At 47.7% G+C, this 24,606-nt stretch overlaps 1 protein-coding gene across 3 annotated transcripts; it reads right to left on the bottom strand.

The window, feature by feature from the left end:
• Positions 1 to 303: 303 nt before the first annotated feature.
• On the bottom strand, positions 304 to 24,403 carry SMO (smoothened, frizzled class receptor). 3 transcript variants are annotated; one of them, XM_066362644.1, is made up of 12 exons: positions 23,549 to 24,403; positions 10,649 to 10,854; positions 9,079 to 9,288; positions 8,659 to 8,831; positions 8,105 to 8,324; positions 7,884 to 8,007; positions 5,771 to 5,863; positions 5,176 to 5,284; positions 3,843 to 4,028; positions 3,242 to 3,390; positions 2,024 to 2,158; positions 304 to 1,788 (listed from the first exon to the last, which is right to left on the bottom strand). In XM_066362644.1, exons 1-12 carry the CDS (start codon positions 23,868 to 23,870, stop codon positions 1,361 to 1,363), a joined length of 2,355 nt encoding a protein of 784 aa, XP_066218741.1. In that variant the 5' UTR covers positions 23,871 to 24,403; the 3' UTR covers positions 304 to 1,360. The 3 variants fall into 3 exon arrangements, with proteins under 3 accessions (XP_066218741.1, XP_066218743.1, XP_066218744.1); XM_066362646.1 differs by having other exon boundaries at positions 304 to 1,785; XM_066362647.1 differs by lacking the exon at positions 9,079 to 9,288.
• Positions 24,404 to 24,606: the final 203 nt, after the last annotated feature.

The following is a 24,606-nucleotide window of genomic DNA, read 5'->3' as shown; positions in this document are numbered from 1 at the left end:
TAAGGCTGGTGAGCTAGAAACCTTTGATTCTAGGAAACTCGGATAAGTCAGTGGCTTTGTGAGCACTGAATGTGAGTGGCTTTTGGAGCCCAGTGTGTATTTTTACTTGCCCGCCGGGTGCAAGCTAGAATTAAAGACTATGGCCCATCAGTTCTTGGCTCCGCTGTTTCTTTACCAACTGTCCGAATCCAATGCGAACCTGCATGGGCCGGGCTGCTGTGGTAGTGGCCTCGGCCGTGAATACTGGCTTTACACTGGGGCCAATGGAAACGAAGCACACCCAGAGTTTATACAAAACCCTTTTATTTACTGTTTATTTTTCCCCCCATCCTTATCCTCTGATCTGGAACCCAGCCAGCATCTAAGGCTTCCTGCTGCCTGGTTCTTGACACTGGGGCCCTGGGGACATAGATGGGGCCTATAGATCAGAAGGCTCTGCACCCACCAGTTATGGGAGCTGAAGGATGCTTTCCTGCCTGCTCGAAGCTCCAGCAGCTTCCCAGGGTAGCCCCTCAAGTCAGAAGAGACAGCGTGTCTCAGAAACCCAGAGGTTCCCACTGCTCGCTGCTTCTGCACCATGCTGGGCTCTAAGGCTGATCCAGTCTCTTTCTTGGAGGTGGAGCCCAGGAACATGGGGTGGGGGGTGGGGGGTAAGGGGAGGTGAAGAAGGCTGCAGTTTGGGCCCTAATCAACAAAAAGGAAACAGGATGAGATTGGCCCGGTTGAATAGATATGGGTAATGGAAGGAGGGTGCAAGACATGGGCTGGGTTACTGGCCTGGGCGGGGCCAGCTGGATATCTGTGACCGGAGGTTATAGCCCCTATGGGAGTAGGCCCTCCCAGCCCCACAACCACCTGGATAAGAGAGAAGGGAATCCTGTTCGCACTTATACAAAGGGCTAACCGCACAATAAACACTTTTGGTCTGAGGGTGCCAGGAAAGGGCAGCCATTAGTACGGAAAAAAACAGTCAGTTCTCATCTGCTAGACATGGGCGTGGCTGCCTCCCTGGCCACCACAGCCCACACCAGGTACTGTCACTCCTACCTCCGCCATCACCACCCCTCCAGAAACTCTGCACACCCCACAACCTTGTTGTAGACTGGGGCTGCCAGCCAGATGCCAGCTAGTGGGGCAGAAACAAGGGCCTTGGAGCGTAGGGCTGTTGCCGGGGTGAGGCCCACCAGGACTTCTGAGGGCTCTTTCCCACGGGTCTGCCGTGAGCCAGACAGACAGAACCCTCCTCTGAGGGCGCTGGGCCCTCAGGTTCTCTGGAAGACGAGATCTTGGGCAGCACTCTCAGGGAGGAAGAAGAGCATCACTTGTTCCTATTTATTGTCCCAGGTCCTGCTCTCCTGGCTCAGAAGTCTGAGTCTGCATCCATGAGCTCCGCCTCCATCAGGTTGGTGCGGGAGTGAATAGGCCCTAGTCCCTGCCAGCGGCCCTCAGCCCAGGCTGTGGGGGCTGGAGCATTGGGAAGAAACGGGTCCTGCAGGGTACTGGGCTCTGGACAGAAGGGGTTGGAGACCAGGGTCCAGGCTCTCTGTCGGCACGACTCCCCAGCCCCCCAGGCTCCGGTGGCCACCAGGCATTTCTGTCGCGGCAGCTGCGGCAGCCGAGGAACAGCGCTGGCGGGAGCAGGGTGGTGAGTGTTTCGTGGGGGCACCAGTGGGCACACCTCCTTCTTCCTCTTCCTCCGCTTCTTCTTAGGGCCCAGGCGCTTCTCCAGCTCTGGGGAGATCTCTGCCTCAACCAGCCACAGGTTGGCTTTTTCCTCTGGGGGCACTGCTGACGGGAGTGAGAACATGAGCCTGGCATCCGACTGTGCACATCCCCCTCTCTTCTCAGACCCCCACTTCGAGCTCTGGGACCCATGACTCTAGACCTCTGGGCCTCAGCCCCACACTTAGGTCTTCCCCAGCCTTTCCTCCCCCCTCGCCTTCTGGCAGCCCCTGATCCTGCAGTCCTGGGAACCCACAGCCTCTTTGTCCCCCACTTTCCTACAGAAACCTGAACCCCATACCTGGAGTTGCCACAGGGGTGACAGACACATCCTGGGGCAGTATGGCTCCTCTTCGAGCCACCATCTTGGTGACGTGCTGGGCCCAGGCAGAGGACACATCAGCTGAGGGCTCATTGAGGTCAAAGGCCAAACCCGCTATGGTGATGGAGGGAGAGGATAAGAAATCTTTATTTATTTATTTATTTATTTTTATTACAGAGACAGAGAGAGAGTCAGAGAGAGGGATAGACAGGGACAGACAGACAGGAACGGAGAGATGAGAAGCATTAATCATTAGTTTTCCGTTGTGCATTGCGACACCTTAGTTGTTCATTGATTGCTTTCTCATATGTGCCTTGACCACAGGTCTTCAGCAGACCGAGTAACCCCTTGCTCGAGCCAGTGACCTTGGGTCCAAGGTGGTGAGCTTTTTGCTCAAACCAGATGAGCCTGCACTCAAGCTGGCGACCTCGGGGTCTCTTGAACCTGGGTTCTCGGCATCGTAGTCCGATGCTCTATTTTTATTTATTTTTAATTTGTATTAATTTTAGAGAGTGTGTAAAGGGGGAAAAGAGAGGCATCGATTTATTGTTCCACTTATTATGCATTCATTGGTTGATTCTCTTATGTGCCCTGACCAGGAATCAAACCCTCAACGTTGGCGTATCAAGACAATGTTCTCACCAACTGAGCTACCCAGCAAGGACAGGATATGAAATCCTGACTGCCCAGTCCCTTGCAGTCAAGCACTTCTCCCTTATTCAGCACCATTCACCTTCCCAGGATTCCCACTCCACCTCACATAGAAAATCCACCCTGGTAATCACGGTAATCTCTACCCATTCCCAAATTACAGAGCAACTGACGTCGTGGGCACCCAGAGCAAGCGTGGGACTTCACTAGAGGCCAGAAATGCAGTTCCTGAAAGCCTGACTCATTCGAGCCCAGGGAGAACAGCTGGAGAAGACAGGATTGAAAGGGTAGGGAGATGAGTCCTCTGGGAACCCAAACTATCGATCCCAGAGCAGAAGCAGAGAGGGGAGAGTCACTGGGGATGGGAAGAGGCCTGGAAAAGAATGGGAGGAGAGGAGGAAGCGCTGTATCCTCACAGCCCTCCAAACCATCCACATGTCCATACCAGCTGGGAGGGAATGGGCCCCTCCATACCAGCTGGGAGGGGATGGGGCCCGGTGCCGCAGGTGTTAAGCGGCCCCAGGGGAGGAGAGGGCTGAAGCTTACCCACAGGCCCATCGTGGGAGACAGTGTGCATGCTGAAGGAGAGCTCCTGGCCTGGGTTCTGCAGCAGCTCACGCCTCTTGGAGAAGGCCTTGGCAATCATCTTGCTCTTCTTGATGCGTTTGGGCTCATCATCACTCTGTCCTGTCAACCTGAGAGCATCAGGGGTGGAAAAGGGTAAGTGGAGGGGCAGCCACTTCCATCAAATCTAGTGAAAGACCAGCGAATCCACCCCCTCTAGGGAAGGAGCCTCCAGAAGGCCTCAAGTCCCTCAAGGACTCTGAGAAGTAGAGGCCTACTCTGCAAAGAAGGGGGTCTGGAATGCAGGTCTCCTGTGTGCTCTGTTCTCAAATCACTCCACTCTTAAAAGGTTCTGGCAGCAGGCTTAGACCTAGCAGGTGCTCCCAAGGACAGGAGTTGTCACCAGGGGGCAGTGGTGAGCCACAGAAAAGTTGGCTTTAGAGAGCTCCACCCAGACCCTTAGAAATCACATCTGCCCAAGGCTGTGCTGGGAGACATGGGACCACACAAAGCCTAATGATGGGGACACGTAGGTTGAGAGACTAAGGTTGTGGAGTCAGATCGGGCTGGCTGCTGACCCCACCTGCACCAGGTGCGTCTCCAGATGAGCAGCGTAGCCTTGGTCCAGACCCAGGTGCTCATAGCAATGCCGGTTCCAAACATGGCAAACAGGTTGATCTTTTCCACCAAGAGGCTAGGTCGATTCTTGATCTCACAGTCAGGGATGGGTTTCTTGGTGGGCAGCCCGATGGTTACATTAGCCTGGCACCTATGGGGAGGGGTGGTAGACAGGTGAGGCTTTCTGAGTCTCCTGGGTGGATACCCAGACAATCACTAAGCCCCACAGCACTGATTTGGAAGCCTGGGTGCTCATTAGAGTCACCTGGGAGTTTTTAATAACTACTGATGTCTGGGCCACACCTCAGACAATTAAATCAAAACCTGGGGAGAGACCCAGGCAGTGGCATGGTTTAGAGTGTTCCAGACTGCAAGCTGGAGCCTTGAAGAAATCCAAAGCAGTTGACAGGGACTAGTATGCATTTTAACTGTTGTTTCTGGTGTCGGTAGGTGCTGCACTGCCGTCAACAGCTGAGATGCTTCGCTCAGACTCATCCTCACTGTGACACAAAAAGCACAGGCAAACCAGCAGGCATTAAACAGGCTGTTGATTCATCATAGAGAGGTAACTACTGCTGTGCAGGGCTCTCCAGTAAGCTCTGCAGAAGTTTGTGAGCATTGGAGAAAGCAACTTCTGTGGCCAACAGAGTTGGTTAGAGAAGCCAAAACACAAGATGGCATTTTAATACATTAAAAACAATTTTTTGGTTGTTGTTTTTTTGTTGTTTTTTTTAAGAGAAAGAGGAAGGGAGGGAGAGGAAGAGAGAGAAACACAGACTTGTTGTTTCACTTATTTATGTATTAATTGGTTGATTCTTGTATGTGCCCTGACTGGGACTTGAACCAGTGTATTGGGACAATGTTCTCACCAAAAAAAACCTACCTGGCCAGGGCCCACAAGTTGGCTTTTTAAAAATTTTATTTATTTTAGAGAGAAGAGAGAGAAGAGGGGGAGGAGCAGGAAGCATCAACTTCCATATGTGTCTTGACTGGGCAAGCCCAGGGTTTTGAACCGGCAACCTCAGTGTTTCAGGTCACTGCCTTATCCACTGTGCCACCACAGGTCAGGCAAGATGGCTTTTTAACATTTACAAGTGCATCAGCCAAACAGCCATGGAGGTGCGGAGTTAAGCAGCTTGAAGGCTGTTTGCTATGTTGGCAAATCAGAAACCAACGGACATCTTGGGTGCCCAGAACAAGATGGGCAGACCCCCCTAAGGACAGCACAGGAAGGCTGACCCTTTAGTCCTATCTCCTGCTCCCCTTGCAGTTGCCCCAGGCCCCTGCCCTGCACTCACAACACGTAGTCCCGGAAGCTGCGCTCCCACTCAGCCTGGTTGAAGAAGTCATAGAAGTGGCAGCTGAAGGTGATGAGCACGAAGCCGAAGGCCAGGAAGCCAAAGATGCCTGTGGAGGGCCAGGGGCGGGCAGGATGTTACCAATCCCAGGTGTGGGAGCAGCTGCGGGAGGAGGGTGTTTGACCCACTGGGGCCTGAAAGACAGCTGAACCTGGGTGAATTCATGCTGGCTCAGTTCAAGAACTGCAGTCTCCAAAATAAGGCATGGAGGGCACTTGAGGCAGCTGTGGGAGGCCTCAGTGGGAGGGAAGTGGGCGTGCGGAAGCAGTCTTGGCATGAACTTGAATTCTTCCACCTAAGAATGTCCCCTTCTTTTAAGTAGCTACCACAACCACTACCACCACTACTGCCACCACCACCACACACACACACACAAACACACACACCCCAGCCTTGTCTTGCCCCATGACTGCTAACTTGTGCCACTGGCTTACTACATCCCCCAAGACCCTATCCTGTAGGTCCCACAGCCCCAGAAGGGTGCAGCATTGAGCTGGACCAGTACCTTGGGCCAAGGGCCTGGGGCCCCACTCACCTAGCCGCAGCATGGTCTCATTGATCTTGCTGGCAGCCTTCTCGCTCAGCAGCCCGGGGTGGTTGCTCTTGATGGAGAACAGAGTCATGACCCCTGGACAGAAGGGAGACCTCAGACATTAGTGGGGTGAAGCCACTCTCCTGGGATAGGGGTGTGTGAGGCAGGGGAGACTCTCATGGCCCTGGAGTCCGGGTCTGATTATTCCTGTGCTGGTGTCAAGCTTGGGGAACTGGAGACACTAGAGAAATGGAGCACAGCTGGTGGCACTGGTGTCATGGACAGAAAAGACTGGGGCAGAGCACAGATGGCCAGTAGAGGCGAGAGAAAAGGCACCTTGGTTCCAGCCTGGCTGCCCCTGAGTAATGCAGCCAGGTCAAAGCTCCTCTAACTACAAACAGTATAAAAAGAGACTTGGGGTATCCCGGATGAGCCCCCCCCCCAAATAAAGAGACTTGGGAACAATGCCATCCAACAGAAATATACTGCTCACAAAAATGAGGGGATATTTCAAAATTAATATGAAGCAATAAAAAAAAGAAACATTTGATTTTTTTTTATTAAACAAGAACATCAGAAAAGCAAACAAGTCAGAGAGTTGTTTGATTATGCAAATGAGATGCAAAACCAACTTTTATTTCATTGGTGAAAACGCCCTATACAAAAGGCTGAAAGTACTGGAGTATCTGCACATTCTCTGATCCTCTAATTTTTATGAGCAGTGTATAATATAAGCCACACACATAATCTTAAATTTTCTATAAGCCACCTTGAGAATAAAAAGACACAAGTGAAACTAACTTCAATATATTTGATAAACAGTATACCACTGTTTTATATTATTTCAACGTGTAATCCAAATTACAGCTAATTGATAAGTGTGCTATGTCTTTGAAATTCAGTGTGTATTTTACACTTATGACACATGTCAATCTGGACTAGTTTCAACGCAGGTGGCAAGTGGCTACCAAACAGTGCAGCATGGATACAAAACATAAATCAGAGGCCCAGACTGCCAAAAAGGGAAAAGAGGTGGGCTGAACAGAAGGATGGCCTTCTGCAGAGGGAGGAAACTGCAATTTACAAAAAAAATTGCAACAAAATGAGCTAGGAAGACATGGAGGCTTATTGTGAAGGTGGCAGATTGCGAGGGAAATTAGGGAACAGAGAATCTGTACATGTTGTGAAAACTGTGCGTGTGTAGGTGGGCAGGAGGGAGATGAGAAACCAAGCTCCCGAAGAGTGAGAGTAGCTGTAAACTTAGTGTGGGCACACTAGACTGAAGGCCCCAAATCAGTCCACGTGGATAGGGTAGGTTACCCACTACACACATGCACCTGGTCAAGGGCTGAAGAGATGTTGGAACCAGCCCAGGTTCCATTCAATAAGCTGTGAGCCATGGATCATGGCTCTGAAAAAACGGGTGCATCTTCTGGCCAACACAAAGGTATGTTGTCTCACACCAAGTGCCTAGAGGGGGCACCACTTAGCACCAAGACCCGGTGTGACCTGGCTGAGGTCCCACTGCAAAGGCAGCCGAGCGGGCAGTGGATAGCGCTTACTTCCGCAAAGCTGGTGCTCAGTGTATTTTGTTGCCCTAGACCAGAGGTCCCCAAACTACGGCCCGTGGGCTGCATGCAGCCCCCTGAGGCCATTCATCTGGCCCCCACCGCACTTCCGGAAGGGGCACCTCTTTCATTGGTGGTCAGTGAGAGGAGTATAGTTCCCATTGAAATACTGGTCAGTTTGATTTAAATTTACTTGTTCTTTATTTTAAATATTGTATTTGTTCCCGTTTTGTTCTTTTACTTTAAAATAAGATATGTGCAGTGTGCATAGGGATTTATTCATAGTTTTTTTATAGTCCGGCCCTCCAACAGTCTGAGGGACAGTGAACTGGCCCCCTGTGTAAAAAGTTTGGGGACCCCTGCCCTAGACCTTGGATGCAACAAGGCAGAGCTGAATCCTACCCTGAAACCTCAGATTCAAGTCCAGCCTTTCCCTTTTGCAATAAACACATATTTCAGCCTTCCTCCCCTCCCTCTGGGCCCCCAAGACACCTACGTGGGCTCCTCAAGCCGCATATTGCCCTAGTCCTGGTCTGGTCCTCACTCACCTCGGATGAGGAAGTAACCTCCTACAATGAGCACCAGGCCAATTGGGGCCAGCACGAAGCCAGCACGGTATCGGTAGTTCTTGTAGCCCACAAAACAGATGCCGCTCACAGAGTCCCCATCCACCTACAGCAGAAAGGGGCGTGAGGGACAGATTTGCTCAATGGCCCCCTCACCCACGTCCACCCCACTCAGGACCCCAGCCTCCTACCAGTTACTATACCTGGGCCACAGCGAGGATCGCCACAGTGAGGACAAAAGGGAGTGACCACGTGAGCAGGTGGAAGTAGGAGGTCTTGCCGGACAGTGGCTGGTAGGTGGTGCCCAGGGCTTTGAAGGAGGTGTGCCAGGCATAGGTGAGGACCACAAACCAGACGACGCCGGCCATCAGCGCATAGTACACAATGACAAAGATGATGACGCAGGACAGGGTCTCGTTGGAGCTACGCAGACATGTGGGGTGTCACCTGGGGAGGTCATTCTGTATTCCCTCTACCACTGTCTCCACCCTGTCTCCAGACCCTTCGCTTTAAGGTCTAGAGGTTCCCTAGGAGTCAGGACTCGGAGGCAGAACCCAGTCAGATTTGAAGAGGATGCAGAAGATGCCCATTTGAACAGATACAAACAACCAAGGTCCTAATGCTGGAGACCTTGGATGCAACGAGGCAGAGCTGAATCCTACCCTGGAATCTCAGATTCGAGGCCAACCTTTCCCTTTTGTGGTAAACACACATTTCAGCCTTCCTCTCCTCCTCTCTGGGCCCCCAAGGCACCTACGTGGGCTCCCCAAGCCGCATGGTGCCATCTGCACGGCAGACGATCTCCCGGCGGGCACCGTCCATGAACTGGGCCAGCCAGCCGATGCTGCCCACGAAGAAACACGCATTGACGTAGAAAAGGATAACGGCAGGGTAGCGATTCGAATTCCGCCAGTCAGCCACAAAAGTGGCCTAGGAGAGAGAAGTGGGGTCCGTTCCATGAGGTTGGGGTTATTCTGCTGCTGCAGACACCCTTAGAACCCCTCTTAGGACTCTTACCCAGGGACCTGTGCTAAGTCCTCCTCTCCCCACCTCCCTCTCGGCCCCAGAGCCAAGCTCCTCTCATTGACAGTCCAGGTCCCTTCACACTTCACAGGCTGAGTGCCCCGGGCACCCACTTCCCCTGACCCTTCCGCGTGCGGGCCTGCCCTCGGCTGACCAGGGTGAAGAGCGTGCAGAGGCCAGTGACAGCCCCGAAGGCGGCGATGTAGCTGTGCATGTCCTGGTGCTCAGCCTCTGTGAAGAGCGGGTTCTGGCACTGGATCCCGCAGCCCTCCACGTCCTCGTACCAGCTCTTGGGGTTGTCGGTCCGAACCAAGGGAGCCTCACACTGGCCCGAACTGTTGAACTTGATGTTCTGCACCTCATTCTGGTGCAAGGGAAGGAGAAAGACAGTGCAAATGGCAGCGGGAGGCTCAGGGGCAACCCCTAGTTCAATAAGGGACACAAGGGTGGCATGGCAGAGTGGCTCAGGGCACAGACACTGGAGACACTCTGCAGCAAATGATTTGGCTTCTGTTACCTCAGTTTCCCCATTTATAAGACAGCAAAAAAAAAAAAAAAAAAAGAAATGGATTCATTTGAAATATGGTGTCAGAGGGGAGCTCTGTGGACACCCTGGACCACCAGACAGATGAACAAGTGGGTTCTGGAGCAAATCAAATCTGAAACATCACTGGTGGTGAAAATGACAAAACTGAAGCTGTCCTGCTTGTGGCAGATCAGAGAAGGGAGGGGTCTTTGGAAAAGACATTAATGCTGGGAAAAATAGAAGTCAGCAGGAAAAGGGAAGCCCAAGCATGAGATGGACTGACTCCATAAAAGAAGCCACAGGCATCAGACTATAGCAGCAGAGCAGGGCTGCTGAGGATGGGACACTATGGACATCGCTCATTCACAGTTGCCAGAAATCAGAGCCAACTCAAAGCATATAGCACACACACCTGCTTCATGGTGGGGCTTACGGGATAAATGAATAAATAGATGTGAGATGCTATAATAGTATTTGGGAGCTGGTAAACAATAAGTAGTGTTATTAGCATCATTATTATTATCACTGATGAGCTCTCCTTCACTGCAGAACTAAATAGAACAACATCTCACCTTGGTGTCTCTGGCTGTTTCCCTGTGCCTTGACTCCATACATACATGACAAATGTCCTCAGGATAGGTTCCTGCCATCTGTGACTCCTATAACTCCCTAACACCTGACAGAGTTGGTGCTCAAAAAATATTTGTTGAACAGTTATCTTTCATTAAAAAAAATGAAAAGATAATTCGTGACAGGTGGGTCAAGCCAACAAGCTTCAGTTTGGGTTTGTGGCCTGTTGACCCCAAGACTGAAGAGTTGAGGTCCCCAGTCCCCCAAGCAGAGGCGGATTTAACGGCGGGCGCACCGTGCTCCTAGCCCTGACTTCTGAAGGGCCCTGCCAAACCCCCAACTTTACACTTTTCTCTAATGACACCAAGTTTGGTTTCATATGTGCAATTTTAACATTAATAGTACATAATATTTTTTATTTATTTAAAAATATGGTTAACATGTATTTTTTTCTCTCTCTCTTTTTTTTAAGGGCACAATATTTTCTTCTGCGCCCAGGGCCTCAACTGACCCCTCTGCTTCCAGGAGAGAAGGCCATGGGTTCCCCTGTGTCATCTCTTGCCAGGCCCTCCCTTATACCTACTGACCAGCCCCCAGAGCATAGGCCTCGCCCCCACAGAACACTCACCGGGCAGCCCTCAGGGAAGTGGTCGGGGGTGCAGCGCAGGAAGTCAGGCCAGCCCCGCTCCCTCTCCACGATGGCACAGGGGCCTCGCGTGGCTTGGCAGAGGGTGCGGCTGGGCAGCTCCACCCGGTCGTTCTCACACTTGGGCATGTACACAGCACACAGCAGGGGCTGGATCACTGCCCAGCAACGGGGGGCATTCCGGAGGCCTGGGGGGTGATGACAGGGAGGACACATTGCAGTGAAGACCCCTCCTCACGCAGACCTACAGACACAGCTGCACTCCCTGTTCCCCAGGCCAAAGGCATCTCTCCTGGCCTCACTGTGGACCGTTACTGTTTGGAGCTGTTGGGAAAGGTATTTCTCAACAGGGCATTTGGACAGGTCGGTTCTCTGTGCTGCAGGACTGCCTTATGTATTGCAGGGCATTTAGGGACATTTAGCATTGCAGGACCCTGCCCAATAAATGCCGATAGAACCCACAAGTCACTGAGACAACCAAAAGTACTCCCTGCCAAGCCCCATTCAGGGGTGGTGACTAGAAGAGAACCTGAAGAGGAACTTCCTGGGATGCTACTCATGTTCTATTTCTATCAGATACTAGAGAATTCAGTTCAAGTTTTATAGAACAGCCCCCATTTCCAAATGTCCTGCTGGAGTATGAGCACCTCTGGCTGAGAACCCCAGGTTGATTTTCCCTTTTTAGAATCATTTTAAAAACCTGCTGCAAGCCTTTTCCAGGGGGAAGAAGGGTCATGGAACCCACCCCTCACAGGGCCATACTCCAGATCCAGGAGAATTCTTCCCCTTGCCAAGATCCCAGGCCCGCTGGTCCTCTTACCAAGATGAGGTGAGATAGAGAACAGGTGGGAGCAAGAAGAGGTAGTCAGGGGAGCCAGGTACTCCAAGGCCAGAGGAGGAAACAGGAAATCGGGTGGAGAGGAACAGAGGAGGCTGTGTCCAGTGCAGAGGGAGGGAGGGGGGTGTCAGCAAGACAGAAACAGATGCCCCAGTGGCTGGGCTCACTCAGCATCCTGCCCCCTTCGCCCCTCCTGAATCTTCCTTGCTTCAGCAACACCTATTTCCCAAACAAGAAGGTGAGTTAGGAGAAGCTTCTGAGGACATGAGAGTCGGCATGGGTGCTGGCCACAGAGCTGGGCTGGGGTGTCATGGGGGTAGGAGGGTAACTGCTCTTTTGGGGGGACGGGGGGTAAGGAGCACGGACACTCACAGGCAGAATTAATGGCAGGCACCCCGGGCACGCGCCCTGGGCCCCAACTTCTGAAGGGCCCCGCAAAACCCCAACTTTACACTTTTTTCTAATAACACCAAGTTTAAGGAGCCCAATATTTTCTTCTGTGCCCGGGGCCTCAACTGATCTTAATCCGGCTCTGTGGACACTGCAACTAGCCTGCCTGGGCTCAGTCTTGGCTCTATCATTTCCTGGCTGTGTGATCTTGGGCAAATTACTTAATCTCTAGCCTCAGTTTCCTCATCTGTGAAATGGAAATGATACATTTACCTTGTGGAACTGTTGTGAAATATAAGATAAGTTAACTGCTTAGCACAGTACCTGTCATATAGTAAGCACTCGGGAAATGTTAGCTATTATTATAACCTATCTGAGGCTTCTGACCACTCAGCTCTCACTGTTTCAGCTTGTTCTGGGGGCACAGAGCAAGTTCTTGTCACTTAAGATGCAGTGATCTCGGGCAACAGTACCCAGACCTGACTCAAATTGGAATAATTTGGGGAACCCTTATCACTCTGGATGGAGAATCCACTCTCAGAAATTCTGAGTGGGTGTGGGTGGAGAACACAGCAGTGGGAGCCAGGCGTTGGTTGGGTAGGAGGAGGGTTTGCCTACAAAAGGGGCAGCAAGAGGGACTATTTGGGGGTAGTGTGGTTTTTCTCTGTCTTAAATGTAGTGGCTGGTTATCTGATTCTGTGTTTGTTTAAACTAAAAATAAAGTGAATTTTACTGGCTGTTTATTAAAATTGTGCGGGTGCTCACTAGAGTAAAATGTAGTCTAAAGGAGCCGCAGGCAGTTGATTAATAAAAATACAGGTGGTCCTCGGGTTACGACAGCCTCAACATCCAACGTTCAAGTTTATGATGGTCGCTCCCATAAAAACTTTTAATTATTGAGACATGAGTGTTTCTTTTTGGCTTACTCGTTTGTTTGTCATTTTTTTCTATTACTACAGTACAGTACAGTACAGTATATTTATGTCCTTTTCATTTTTCTGCGGCTTAGTTGTGCTTTCATGTAGATTATGATTTTACAACTGTGTGAGGATAGTTGACTTAGGCTAGGGTATGTTTCAACTTACACCAAAATTTGGTTTATGTCACTGTCGTAGGAATGGAACTGTGTTATAACCCAAGGACCCCCTGTATTATGTTATTTTTTTCAGGATTTTGTGATATTCGTGGTAATTAACAATGTTAAAAATGTGTAACTTGTTGTTTTTAGTTTTTCTCATTTTAAATATTGTTTCATTCTTTAAAAATAAACTTCCCAAGAAAAAGACATATTATTAACTATACCTTAAATGACAATAGAGAAGCTATGTAGGTAAAAAATAAGTAGGACCCTTATCTCATTTCATAAATAAAAATAAAATCTAGATGAAGCAAAATAATTACACTATTTTAAAAAATTAAAGTACTAGATGAAAAGATGAGAAATGTTTTTTGAAACCTTGGAGTGGAGGTTTCCTGATATATGACACAAAACCCAGAAGCTATGAAATAAAAGATTTAAACAAAATCATTAAAAAAGCAACACACTGAAAAAATATATTTCATACATATTACAGGTAAAGAGCTAATTTCCTATGTGCATAAAGCTGTTCCACATCATTAAGAAATGTATAAACCTAAGGAAAAAAAGGGCAAAAGACAAATAGAACAGATCAGAGAAAATACAAATGGCCTTAGATGCTCGCCCTGGCCAGGTCGTTCAGTTGGTTAGACTCTAACCGTTAGAGCATTGTCCTGATATGCCAAGGTTGTGGGTTCAATCCCCAGTTAGGGCACATACAAGAATCAACCAATGAATAAATAAATAAATGTAACAACAAACTGATGTCTCTCTCTCTCTCTCTCACCCTCTCCCTTCCTCTCTCTAAAAATAAACACAGAAAGAGATACTCAATCTCACTCTTAATAAAATAAATGTGAAATAAAATTATGCGATACAATTTTTTAAACTTTATAGTGAGAAAAATCAAAATACGTACTTAAAAATGCTGTCTTGGCAAGATGTGGGAAAAACTGGCACTTTTGTATATTTTTAGTAGGAATAAAAATTAGTAAATACTTGTGGAGACTATTTGGCATAATCTATCACAATTTTATAGTAGCGATTCCACTTCACATGTTCACAAAGATAATTTATAAGACTATTCATTGCAGTATTGCTTGTAACAGCAAAAGAGTAAAAACAACCTGAATGCACATCCATCAATAGGAGACCAGCTAAAAAAATATCATACATCAATATAATAGGACACTATTCAGGGTTGAACTATTTGCATTGAAATGGAACTATCTCCAATACATCTTGTTAAATGGATGTAGTTGAGTGGAGAACAGCCCCGAGAGCATGCTACCACAGTTTGCGGGAATAAAAAAACTAAGGACACGGGGGAAATGGGTAGCTGGGAACACAAGTGGAAAGATTCACCTTTTGTGTGCATACTACCTACTTTTTAAAGTAATTAAGTTTAAAAATACATATACAGCCTGGCCTGTGGTGGCGCAGTGGATAAAGCGTCGACCTGGAAATGCTGAGGTTGCCGGTTCGAAACCCTGGGCTTGCCTGGTCAGGGCACATATGGGAGTTGATGCTTCCAGCTCCTCCCCCCTGTCTCTCTCTCCTCTCTCTCTCTCTGTCTCTCTCTCTCCTCTCTAAAATGAATAAATAAAATAAAAAAAATAAAAATTAAAAATACATATGCAAATTACCGAGACGAGGGAAGCTTTCCAACAAAGAGAAGCAAATACGATTGCTAACAGGAAGAAAGGGGAAATCCACTTAATCTGTGTTGTTTTATTCTTAAATTTTAATAAAATATGAAACAAAAAAAGGACACATTTTTCTTTCTTTTTCTTTTCTTTTTTTTTTTTTTTTTTGTATTTTTCTGAATTGAGAGCAGGGAGGCAGACAGACTCTCGCATGCACCTGACCAGGATCCACTTGGCATGCCCACTAGGGGGCGATGCTCTGCCCATTTGGGGCGTTGCTCTGTTGCAACTGGAACCTTTCAATCACCAGGGCCAACTTTGCTCCAATGGAGCCTTGCCTGCAGGAGGGGAAGAGAGAGATAGAGAGAAAGGAGAGGGGGAAGGGTGGAGAAGCAGATGGGTGCTTCTCCTGTGTGCCCTGGCCAGGAATCAAACCCAGGACTTCCACACACTGGGCCGATGCTCTACCACTGAGCCAACCGGCCAGGACAGGACACATTTTTCTACGTTCACAGAATTTTAAAATTACATTTGCCACAATTTAAACGTTGAAAAAGACTTTTTCTTTATGTGATCCTGATGAGCAGTCAAATTGAAAACCATTGTTCTAAGGTTGGGTTAACATTAGAAAATGTAATCAATGTAATTTACTACATTCATAGACCAAAGAAGAAAATCATATGATTGTCTCAATCAATGCAGAAGTAGTTGATAAAATCAACATACATCGATAATAAAAGATAATTGGCAAATGAGGAATAGAAGAAAACTTCCTTAATCTGATAAAATGCAACTACAATGAAACCTACACCAAACACCATATTTAATAGTGAAAAGTAGAAAATCTTTCTCTTTAGAATACAAAAAAGTCAAGGATGAAGGATGCTGCTACCTACCACTACTATTTAACAATGTACTGGAGATTTTGAGTAGTACAGCAAGGCGATAAACATTTAAAAATATATATGGCTTGAAAAGAGAGAAACAAACTCATTCACAAATGAGATAACTATGTGTGTAGAATGAGTTTAGCTAGTTTACTGGATTCAAAATCAGTTGTACTTGTATATACCAGCAACAAACAGAAAAAAATATTAAAGGGATCATTTATAATAGCATAAAAATTATTAAGTATTTAGGAATAAATCTAACAAATAATATTTAAGAACTCCCTGCAAAAAAACCCTGTAAAAATATTGAGAAAATAAAAGATCTAAATAGAAATATATAATGAAATAACTAGAATACTCAATAGTGAAAAGATGTATTTTTTCAAATTAATCTATACACTCAATGTTATTGCTATTAAAACCATCAACAATTATTTTTACATTAAAGCACAAAGGATCAAGAATAGCCTAGACTTTCTATTAGCTGCTGCTGTATATAAAGTAGAGGTTCTCAGCCTCAAGGTCACAAAGGATTCTTGGAGAGAATTTAGGGATCCATGAACTTGGATGGGAAAAAAAATTACATCTAACTAAAATTTAGGATTTCCTTCAGTTATAAATGTGAACAACATACCACAATAATGTTACCAATGCCTGGCCCTGGCCAGTTGGCTCAGTGGTAGAGCGTCGGCCTGGCGTGCAGAAGTCCCAGGTTCGATTCCCAGCCAGGGCACACAGGAGAAGCGCCCATCTGCTTCTCCACCCTTCCCCCTCTCCTTCCTCTCTGTCTCTCTCTTCCCCTCCCGCAGCCGAGGCTCCATTGGAGCAAAGATGGCCTGGGCGCTGGGGATGGCTCCTTGGCCTCTGCCCCAGGCACTAGAGTGGCTCTGGTCTCGGCAGAGCGACGCCCCAGAGGGGCAGAGCATCGCCCTCTGGTGGGCAGAGCGTCGCCCCCTGGTGGGCGTGCCGGGTGGATCCCGGTGGGGCACATGCGGGAGTCTGTCTTACTGTCTCTCCTCGTTTCTAGCTTCAGAAAAATACAAAAATAAATAAATAATAATAATAATGTTACCAATGCCTGTGGTTCTGTCATAAATGGAAATCAGGTGTTTTTGTTGCAGATATCTCAAAATATTGTCACTTATCACCACCTTGTTATTATAGTGATTAAACCCACTCTGTATCTTATAGTGTATTACTAAAGAAGCACATATATATTAGATCACAAACTTTTAAAATACGTGATAACTGCATTTCAATACAATTCATTTCCTTCATAATACTAAATGCTTCTTTTTAATTCTATATGTTTTACTTTATGAATTTAAAAATGTTATACTGAGAAGGGGCCCACAGGTTTTACCAGACCATCAAATAGGTTCATAGCTCAAAGAAGGGGCAGAACCACACTGTAAAGATATAATTAAGCTGGTGTGGTATTGGCAAGGGATAGACAAGTAGGCCCCTATAAAATAGAAGATCCTAGAAATAAATATATATTTTTTTATTTGAAAGATTTTATTTATTCATTTATAAAGAGAGAGGAAAGAAACAAGGGGGAAGGAGCAGGAAGAAGCATCAACTCCCGTAAGTGCCTTGACCAGGCAAGCCCAGGGTTTTGAACCAGCAACCTCAGTGTTCCAGGTTGATGCTTTATCCACTGTGCCATCACAGGTCAGACAACAATATATATATATAGTTTGACAGTTGATTTATGGCAGAACAGTGGAGAAAGAATATTCTCTTTAACAAACGATGTTAACACTATACTGTATTAGAGTTCTAAAAAAAAAAAATCAACTCCAGGTGATTTATATGCCTAAAATAAAAGGAAAATCTATCAAGTTTTGAGAAAATAACATAAAAGAATAAATTCGTGACTTTGTAGTATGAAAGGATGTTTTAAAATAAGACACAATGCCCAACCTGTGGTGGCGCAGTGGATAAAGCATCAACCTGGAAACACTGAGGTTGCCAGTTCAAAACCCTGGGCTTGCCTGGTCAAGCCACATATGGGAGTTGATGCTTCCTGCTCCTCCCCCCTCCTCTCTCTCTCCTCTCTATAATGAATAAATAAAGTCTTTAAAAAATTAAAAAAAAAATAAGACACAATAAACAGTACTCATAAAAAGTTTGATAATTGGCTACCTTAAAGTTTAGAATTTCCTGGGACAAAAGGGTTGGGAACAGAAGTTTCTCAATGGACACATTTGAAAAAAAAAGTTTAGAACTTCTGGTCAACAAAAGGCAATGCAAATGAATAGGCAAGCCACAGAATAGAAAATATTTTCAATACATTCAACCAAGAAAGGACGCATATCCATGAATATCTCTTACAAATCTTATAAAAATGATAGCCGGCCCTATAGAAAAATAGGCCAAAGATTTGTACAGACACTCACAAAAAGAAGAACTCCAATGGCAAGTAAATACTTTACGGTACCTAACCTCATTAGTAATCAGGGAAATGCAAATTAGAACCACAAATACATACCATAATGTATCCACCAGTTTGGCAAGCTTAAAGGCAGACAATATCAAGGATCAGGAATCATGTGGAGCAATGGTGACTATTCTATAGGGCTACTGGGAGTGTAAGTTGGTACAACTACTTTGGATAACTGTTTGTTGGCCCCTGGCTGACTGGCTCAGTGGTAGAGTGTTGACCCAGGATGTGGAAGTCCTGGGTTCAATTCCTGATCAGGGCACACAGGAGAGGTAACTATTTCTACCCTCTTCCCCTCCCCCTTCTCTCTGTCTCTCTTTCTCTCCTGCAGCCATGGCTCAACTAATTTGAGCACAAGCACATCAACCCCAGGTGCTGAGGATGGCTCCCTCAAGCCTCTGCCTCAGAAGCTAAAAATAACTCGGTTGCTAGAGACCCCAAATGGGCAGAGCATTGGCCCCAGACGGGGGTTGCTGGGTAGATCCCAGTCAGGATGCATGTGGGAGTCTGTCTCTCTCCTCTCCTCTCACTTATAAAAGAAACTTGTTTGTTATTATCTAGTAAAGTTGTAGGTATGTGTGTCCTGTTTTCTTTAAGTACATACCTAGAGAATCTTGGCCCAAATGCAACTGGATATACATAAAAGAACACTTATAGCAATGGCATTCCCAGTGGCTCCAAACTGAGGATAACTTAAAGGACAAGGAAATGGATAAATAAATTTGAATTTATTATACAATGGAATACTATTTAACAAAGAAAAAAATGAGCTGCGATAACATGAATCTTACAAAATAATGTAGAGCAAAAGAAATAAGACATGAAAGAATACATACAGCACCATTCCATTGCATAAAGTTCAAAAATATGCAAAATTGAAATATAGTACTGTTTAGGGATTCCAAAACTAGATGGTAAAACTATAGAGGAGGAAGAAAACTATTATAAAAAAATCAGGGTAGTGCTTACTTCTAAAAGAGGAGGGAGGGGGATGTGATTGGAAAAGACAGGGAGAGCTTCTGGGAGCCCCGTCATGGTCTAGTTCTCGAGTCAGGAGACACTTTGAAATTATTTATTATTTAGTACCTCTGTGTTTTATGCACTTACTGTATACAAGCTATATCTCACAATTAAAAAGTTAAAAATCTGAAGCAAGGCTTGGCTAATAGCTCAGTTGGTTAGAACATAGTCCTGAAGCTCAGAGGTTGCCAGTTTAATTACCAATCATGGCATATACAGGAACAGATCCATGTTCCTGTCTCTCTCTTTTTCTCCCTTCCTCTCTTTCAAAATCAATAAAATAAGCATTTTAAAAAATCATCAGCCAACCAGGTTTGGGAACAGCTCTAAGGAAATTCTTCCTGATCTGACCCTGCAAATAACTCACCATCACCATCACCAACCTCCTCCCATTTCTTAACTGATGTCTGAGAGGCAAATGAGAAATTCCTTCCAGCTTCTCTGGCTCTTTCCTACTGGCTGCCCCAGCCCGGTGACAGCGCCACACACCACCCCTGAGCACACACAGAGCACAGCAGTGGTCAAAGAGCCTACGTGCCAGCTCTCAGGGACCTATTTCCTTCGCCAGCCTCTGGCCTCTCTGCTTTCTTGCCCCATTCACCAAACCAAATTTCACCAAAGGTGGACCATGAACTAGTATTATGTTTGTCTGGTCAACCTGGAATGCCTGAGAGGAGGCATTTCAAGTTATAATGGGGAATATGCTGAAGGCCTAAAGAAGCTCAAGTCAAGAGAGTTTTGAAAGATATAGAAGAGACCTGAGTTCTATACAAACCTAGAAATTGGCCCAACCTGAAATTCTTTGCTCAACAGCATGCTTCCAAAGGCTCAGTAGTCTGGACCAAAAAAACACGTAGTGGCCACTTTTGTTCAGCAAATCCTAGTCCAGATCTGCTGGGACCTACCACACAGACATCCAATAAACACCTCTAATTCACATGGCCAAAACTGAATCCATGCTTTCTTCCAAACATACTCCTTAGCATTCTCTGGCCCTCCATCCAACTCATCGGCAAGTCCCATCAGTTCTAGCTCTGAAACTTGGATCTGTCGCTCCGGACAGCCTGTTACCCAGTCCTGACTGCCATCATCTCTCACTTGGACTCCTTCAATCAACCCCTAAACTAGCAACCAGCCTCCAGGTTTTATGTCCAACCATGGCTTCTTCAGGGATCTTTTCTAAACACAAATATGATTACTTCTCTCTCTTGTTTAAAAGTCTTCAATGGCTCCATATCATCTTCTGGACAACATACAAATTAATTTTTTTTTTCAATTTTCCATTGATTGAGAGAGAGCAAAAGAAAGGGAGGGGGAAACAGGGAAACAGCAAGAGAGATGGAGAAAGAGAGGGAGGAAGGGAGGGAGGGAGGGAGGGAGGTAGAGAGAGAGAGAGAGAGAGGCATCAACTCATTGTTCCACTTAGTTGTTCCATGCAGTTGTGCACTCACTGTTTCTCATACATGCCCTGAGGGGGGATCGAACCTGCAACCTTGGTGCATCAGGATGACGTTTTATCTGCTGAACCACCCAGCCAGGGCCCAAACTTCTTAATATGGGGGATGAATCCCTTTATTGTCTAAATAGCTACGTCTTATCTCTTATAATTCTATCTCTCATTTGCTTTGATCCAGCTCTACTAAAATTCTGAAACTTCCTTAAAAGTATGAAGCCCTCACACTACTTCCCCTTTGTGCACATTATTTCCTTTTCTATCCCTTTCTACCCAACCCTTCCTCAGCCCAGGTAATTCCTACTTATTTCTCAGGTCACGGGGTAAATGTCAGTTCTTCTGGGGTACAGGTGTCTTATCCTGTTCCATAAAGTCCTCTGTGTTCCTTCAGCACCTACTTTGTCACAATACTTTTCACATGTATTGCTATAAAGCCTGTATGTCTGTCTTCCTCTTAATGGCAGGGCTCATGTCTGCATTCTTCATCTCTATATGCCCCAGAACCTGATCCGGGATGTAGCCAGTACCCTACACCCAAATGAATTAAATGACTTGGGGGGAGGTGTACTCAACTCAGAGGCTCTCAGAAAAAAAGTGAAGAACAAGTCCTTACTTTCAAAAAGTTTACAGGTGAAGAAAATCTAGAGCATCTTCATCCTTCACCCACAAAAATACCTCCAAGAGCCAGGTGACAATGACCATATCTAATGCCAAATCAAGACCACTGACTCAGGACAGGACCAATCACTGGCCCCTGGCCACAATTCTCAGCTGACGGCCTGTCTGGATTCTCACTCTTAATTCAGGTTCACTCTACCCACTCTACCCGTACCAGCACCTGCTTCTGGCCCTACTTTATAGAACATCCCACGGAAGAACCCAAAGCAGAAATAGAGCAACTGGAACACACATGGGAATGAGACTGAGCTGAGGGATGACGGGTGGCAGCAGAGCAGAGCTCAGAGTGATCTAAGGATCTGGGGGCTTCATGCTGGCATCTCTGTAGGAACCTGCCCCACCAGAGACACAGCTAGTGAGGTTCGAACCTGCACAGCCCACAGATGGTTCTAACTTCTAAACTTTCCTGCCAAAACCACTTCTGCCTACTCAGCACCTGCTCTCAGGAGTAGGGGCTGGAAGAGGTTCATACCCTTCCTCCTTGATTTGATGGTAATGGCAGAAGAGCAGCATCACATATGCATGTAACTTAGGAGAATTCAACCACTGGTCCCTGCAAAATACATAAGTAGAGAGAATATCCTCCCACAGTATGAGCAACTCATACAATGATTCTAGTGCTGAGAGATTTATTTGGGTTGTCCATACAGCTGGCTCCTAAACTCAAGCCTTATTTCAGATTGTACTCAAAGAAATATTGTTTACAACTTTCAGTTCCTTTTTTATTCTTTCAGTCTTCTGTTTTACATTTATGTAATTTTAAAGACTAAAATGATAGTTTCTATGTATGCCCCTTTTTATATAGTGTACCTTACTATTTGTGACATTTCTATAAACATATTACCATAAAGAGAGCATATATGCAAAATTATACAGACCTGATGTTATGGTAATTTATGGAATTTTCAAAGCTACTGTTGATTGCACATGGTTTTTGCCAATATGATGACCCGATATCCACTAAGGATGAAGCTTCACCGTGAGCAACATCCTCCAAGTTCCTCATCTGGCATCTGCACCAAGCCAGCAACCATATGGCTTTGTCCAACATCCCTCAAAAACTCTGAGAACTCTAGTGGCCAAGCTGACAATGACAGACAACCTGCATACACGTCCTCCATCAGGGTGTTCACCAGCAGCTTCCAGGGCAGAGTGAGGGTGGGAGATTTGGGGCAGCCTGGCAGAATTGAGATGTGGGGCACCGGAGGTCTGTCAAAAGGAGGTTGCCAGGTCTGTTCCTGGTTTTTATCTTATTTTCTTTTTTCAAGGCCAGTTTTGAATCACACTGGATTCAAAAGCAAGGGGTGACAAGGCCAGTTCCCTTCCTGAGCACCCTTCAAGCCCCCAGCTCAGAAGAGTGACAGGTGGGGACATAATTCACTCCACACTGTTCAGGAAGGACATGTTTGGGTTCTGTCTGCAGATTTTCAGGCCAGACCACAATCCCACCCTGAGGTGAGGACTCTTGGACGTCAGATCACCATGGAAGTATACATAGGTTCTCAACATCCCAGACATAAGTGTCCTTCCCCAGCCTTGACCAGCCTGAGGAGCCAAATCTCCAAAGAACACACAAATAATCGTTTGAATAGTCTCATTCCTTCACAATCTCAGACAAAAATCAGAGTCCCCATTTTTCAGGTAAAGAAATGGTGAAATCTCTTGTGGAAACAAGACAAGATCAGAGTTCTCTGAACTTCCTGTCTCCTCAAACAATATTTCTGGAACTTTCTGGTTACCTTATTTATTTTATTATTATTATTAATTTTAATGGGGTGACATTGATAAATCAGGGTACATATGTTCAGAGAAAACATCTCCAGGTTATTTTGACATTTGATTACGCTGCATCCCCATCACCCAAAGTCAAATTGTCTTCCCTCACCTTCTATCTGGTTTTCTTTGTGCCCCCCCTCCCCGCTCTAGTTACCTTTTAATTACTCACCATCAGGGGGTTTCTTATCCTTCACAAATTTCACTCAATTTTCACCCCCGGCCCCCCACGTCTACATCTTCTACCCACATCCTTTCCTTTTTCCTCTCCAACTCGATTTCCTGGTCTCTTCTCCGAGGTCTAAACAACTCCTTGAATCACTGAGGACCCAGCTTCCAGAGCGGCACTTAGGTGGAGCATCTCCTTTTAAAAAAAGTCTCCTTTTGTGGCTCAGAGCCCCTTCCTCACAGATCCCTAGTGCCCTCTCCTCCTTTGCTTACCCACCCTGTTCAGGCCCTTTGTGACCCTCTCCCTCAACCTCCGCGCCCTCCTTCCTCATCACCGAGGGTCCCTCCTGCATTCAGCCTGCCCCAAAGTTTCACAGTGTTCCTCCAGCTCACCCGGGCGCAGCTCCCGCCCTCTCCAAAGCTCGGGCCCGAGCCTCTTCTCTCCTAGGGTCTCCGACCTCCCACCACCGCAGTTCCTAGGCTCCGACTCCCGCGCGCTTACCGGACCAGAGCACCAGCTTGCCGTGCGCTTCCTCCTGGGAGTCCGAGTCCCCGGCCAGCAGCGTGGAGGTGGACTCGTAGGGCAGCGCCGAGCCCAGGCACACGTTGTAGCGCAGCGGCTCGCAGGGGGCAGCCCGGCCGCAATGGCTCAGCAACGGCGGAGGGCCAGTTGCCACCGCGCTCCTTCTGGCGCTCCTGCCCGCGCTCCGCGGCCCAGGCCCGGTTGCGTTCCCGCTCAAGGCCATCCCCCGGCCGAGGCCCCCCAGCAGCAGCAGCCCCAGAAGCAAGAACTCCAGCCCCCGTGCGAGGCGGGCAGCGGCCATGGCCAAACCTGCCAACTCAGCAGAAGCCCTGGCGCCCCCGTCCACTCCCCGGAGCCCCCCGGGCACGCGCGCAACCCTTGGGGCCGCGGAGGCGACTCAGGCGACCTGTGCGCCCCGCGAGTCCGGTGCGGGGCTCCCCCAGATGCTCCACGCGCCGCGGGCCCTCGGCGCCCAACTTCGCAAACTTTGGAACCCGGGGCCCATGTTGGGCGGCGGAGGCCCGGGCGGGGATGCACAGCTCCCTACCCCTTTCCTTGGCAATCCAAGTTGTCTTTAGCCCCGGGAGCCCCCTAGGCCCCCAATCTCCAATTCCATTCCCTCTCCCACCATTAAAAACCACCTCCGGGCCCCGCGGCGGAGGCCAGGCACGGGCCGGGGGTGTGGGATAGGTCCCCGGCACCGCCCCCGCGCCAGCTCGGGGCCCAGCCGCCACCTTCGCTCTAGCGCGCCGCAGCCCCCCGACTGCTCTCCGCCGACTACCGGCTCCTTTGTTGCTCTAGCTCGCTAGGCTTTCTGGAATGCACGGGCCTCGTCGAGCCAAGCCCGCTCCCCCCGCCCCCGCCCGCCCCTCCGCCCCGGCAGGGGGAGGGACTGGCGGAGGGAGGGAAGAAGAGGGGAGGAGATGAGAAAGAGGAGGAGCGCAAGCTTCAGCGACCCTGGTGCGCAGAGGGGCCCAGGCCTGGGGTCTCTGGGACCCTGCCCGCCGCCCGGGAGCGAGAGATAGGTTGAAATCGTG

Source organism: Saccopteryx leptura, chromosome 2 (assembly GCF_036850995.1).
Source record: "Saccopteryx leptura isolate mSacLep1 chromosome 2, mSacLep1_pri_phased_curated, whole genome shotgun sequence".
NCBI classification, from domain to species: Eukaryota; Metazoa; Chordata; class Mammalia; order Chiroptera; family Emballonuridae; genus Saccopteryx; species Saccopteryx leptura.
This window is presented reverse-complemented; position numbering and strand designations above follow the sequence as displayed.

What these genes read in the sequence shown, in the direction of transcription:
- SMO (XM_066362644.1), bottom strand. Translation starts at nt 23,870, where the DNA reads ATGGCCGCTGCCCGCCTCGCACGGGGGCTGGAGTTCTTGCTTCTGGGG. An exon ending in TCTGCACGCTCTTCACCCTG is followed by an intron (nt 8,832 to 9,078) that starts GTCAGCCGAGGG and finishes TCTCTCTCCTAG; the next exon opens with GCCACTTTTGTGGCTGACTG. An exon ending in TGAGACCATGCTGCGGCTAG is followed by an intron (nt 5,285 to 5,770) that starts GTGAGTGGGGCC and finishes GGCCCTCCACAG; the next exon opens with GCATCTTTGGCTTCCTGGCC.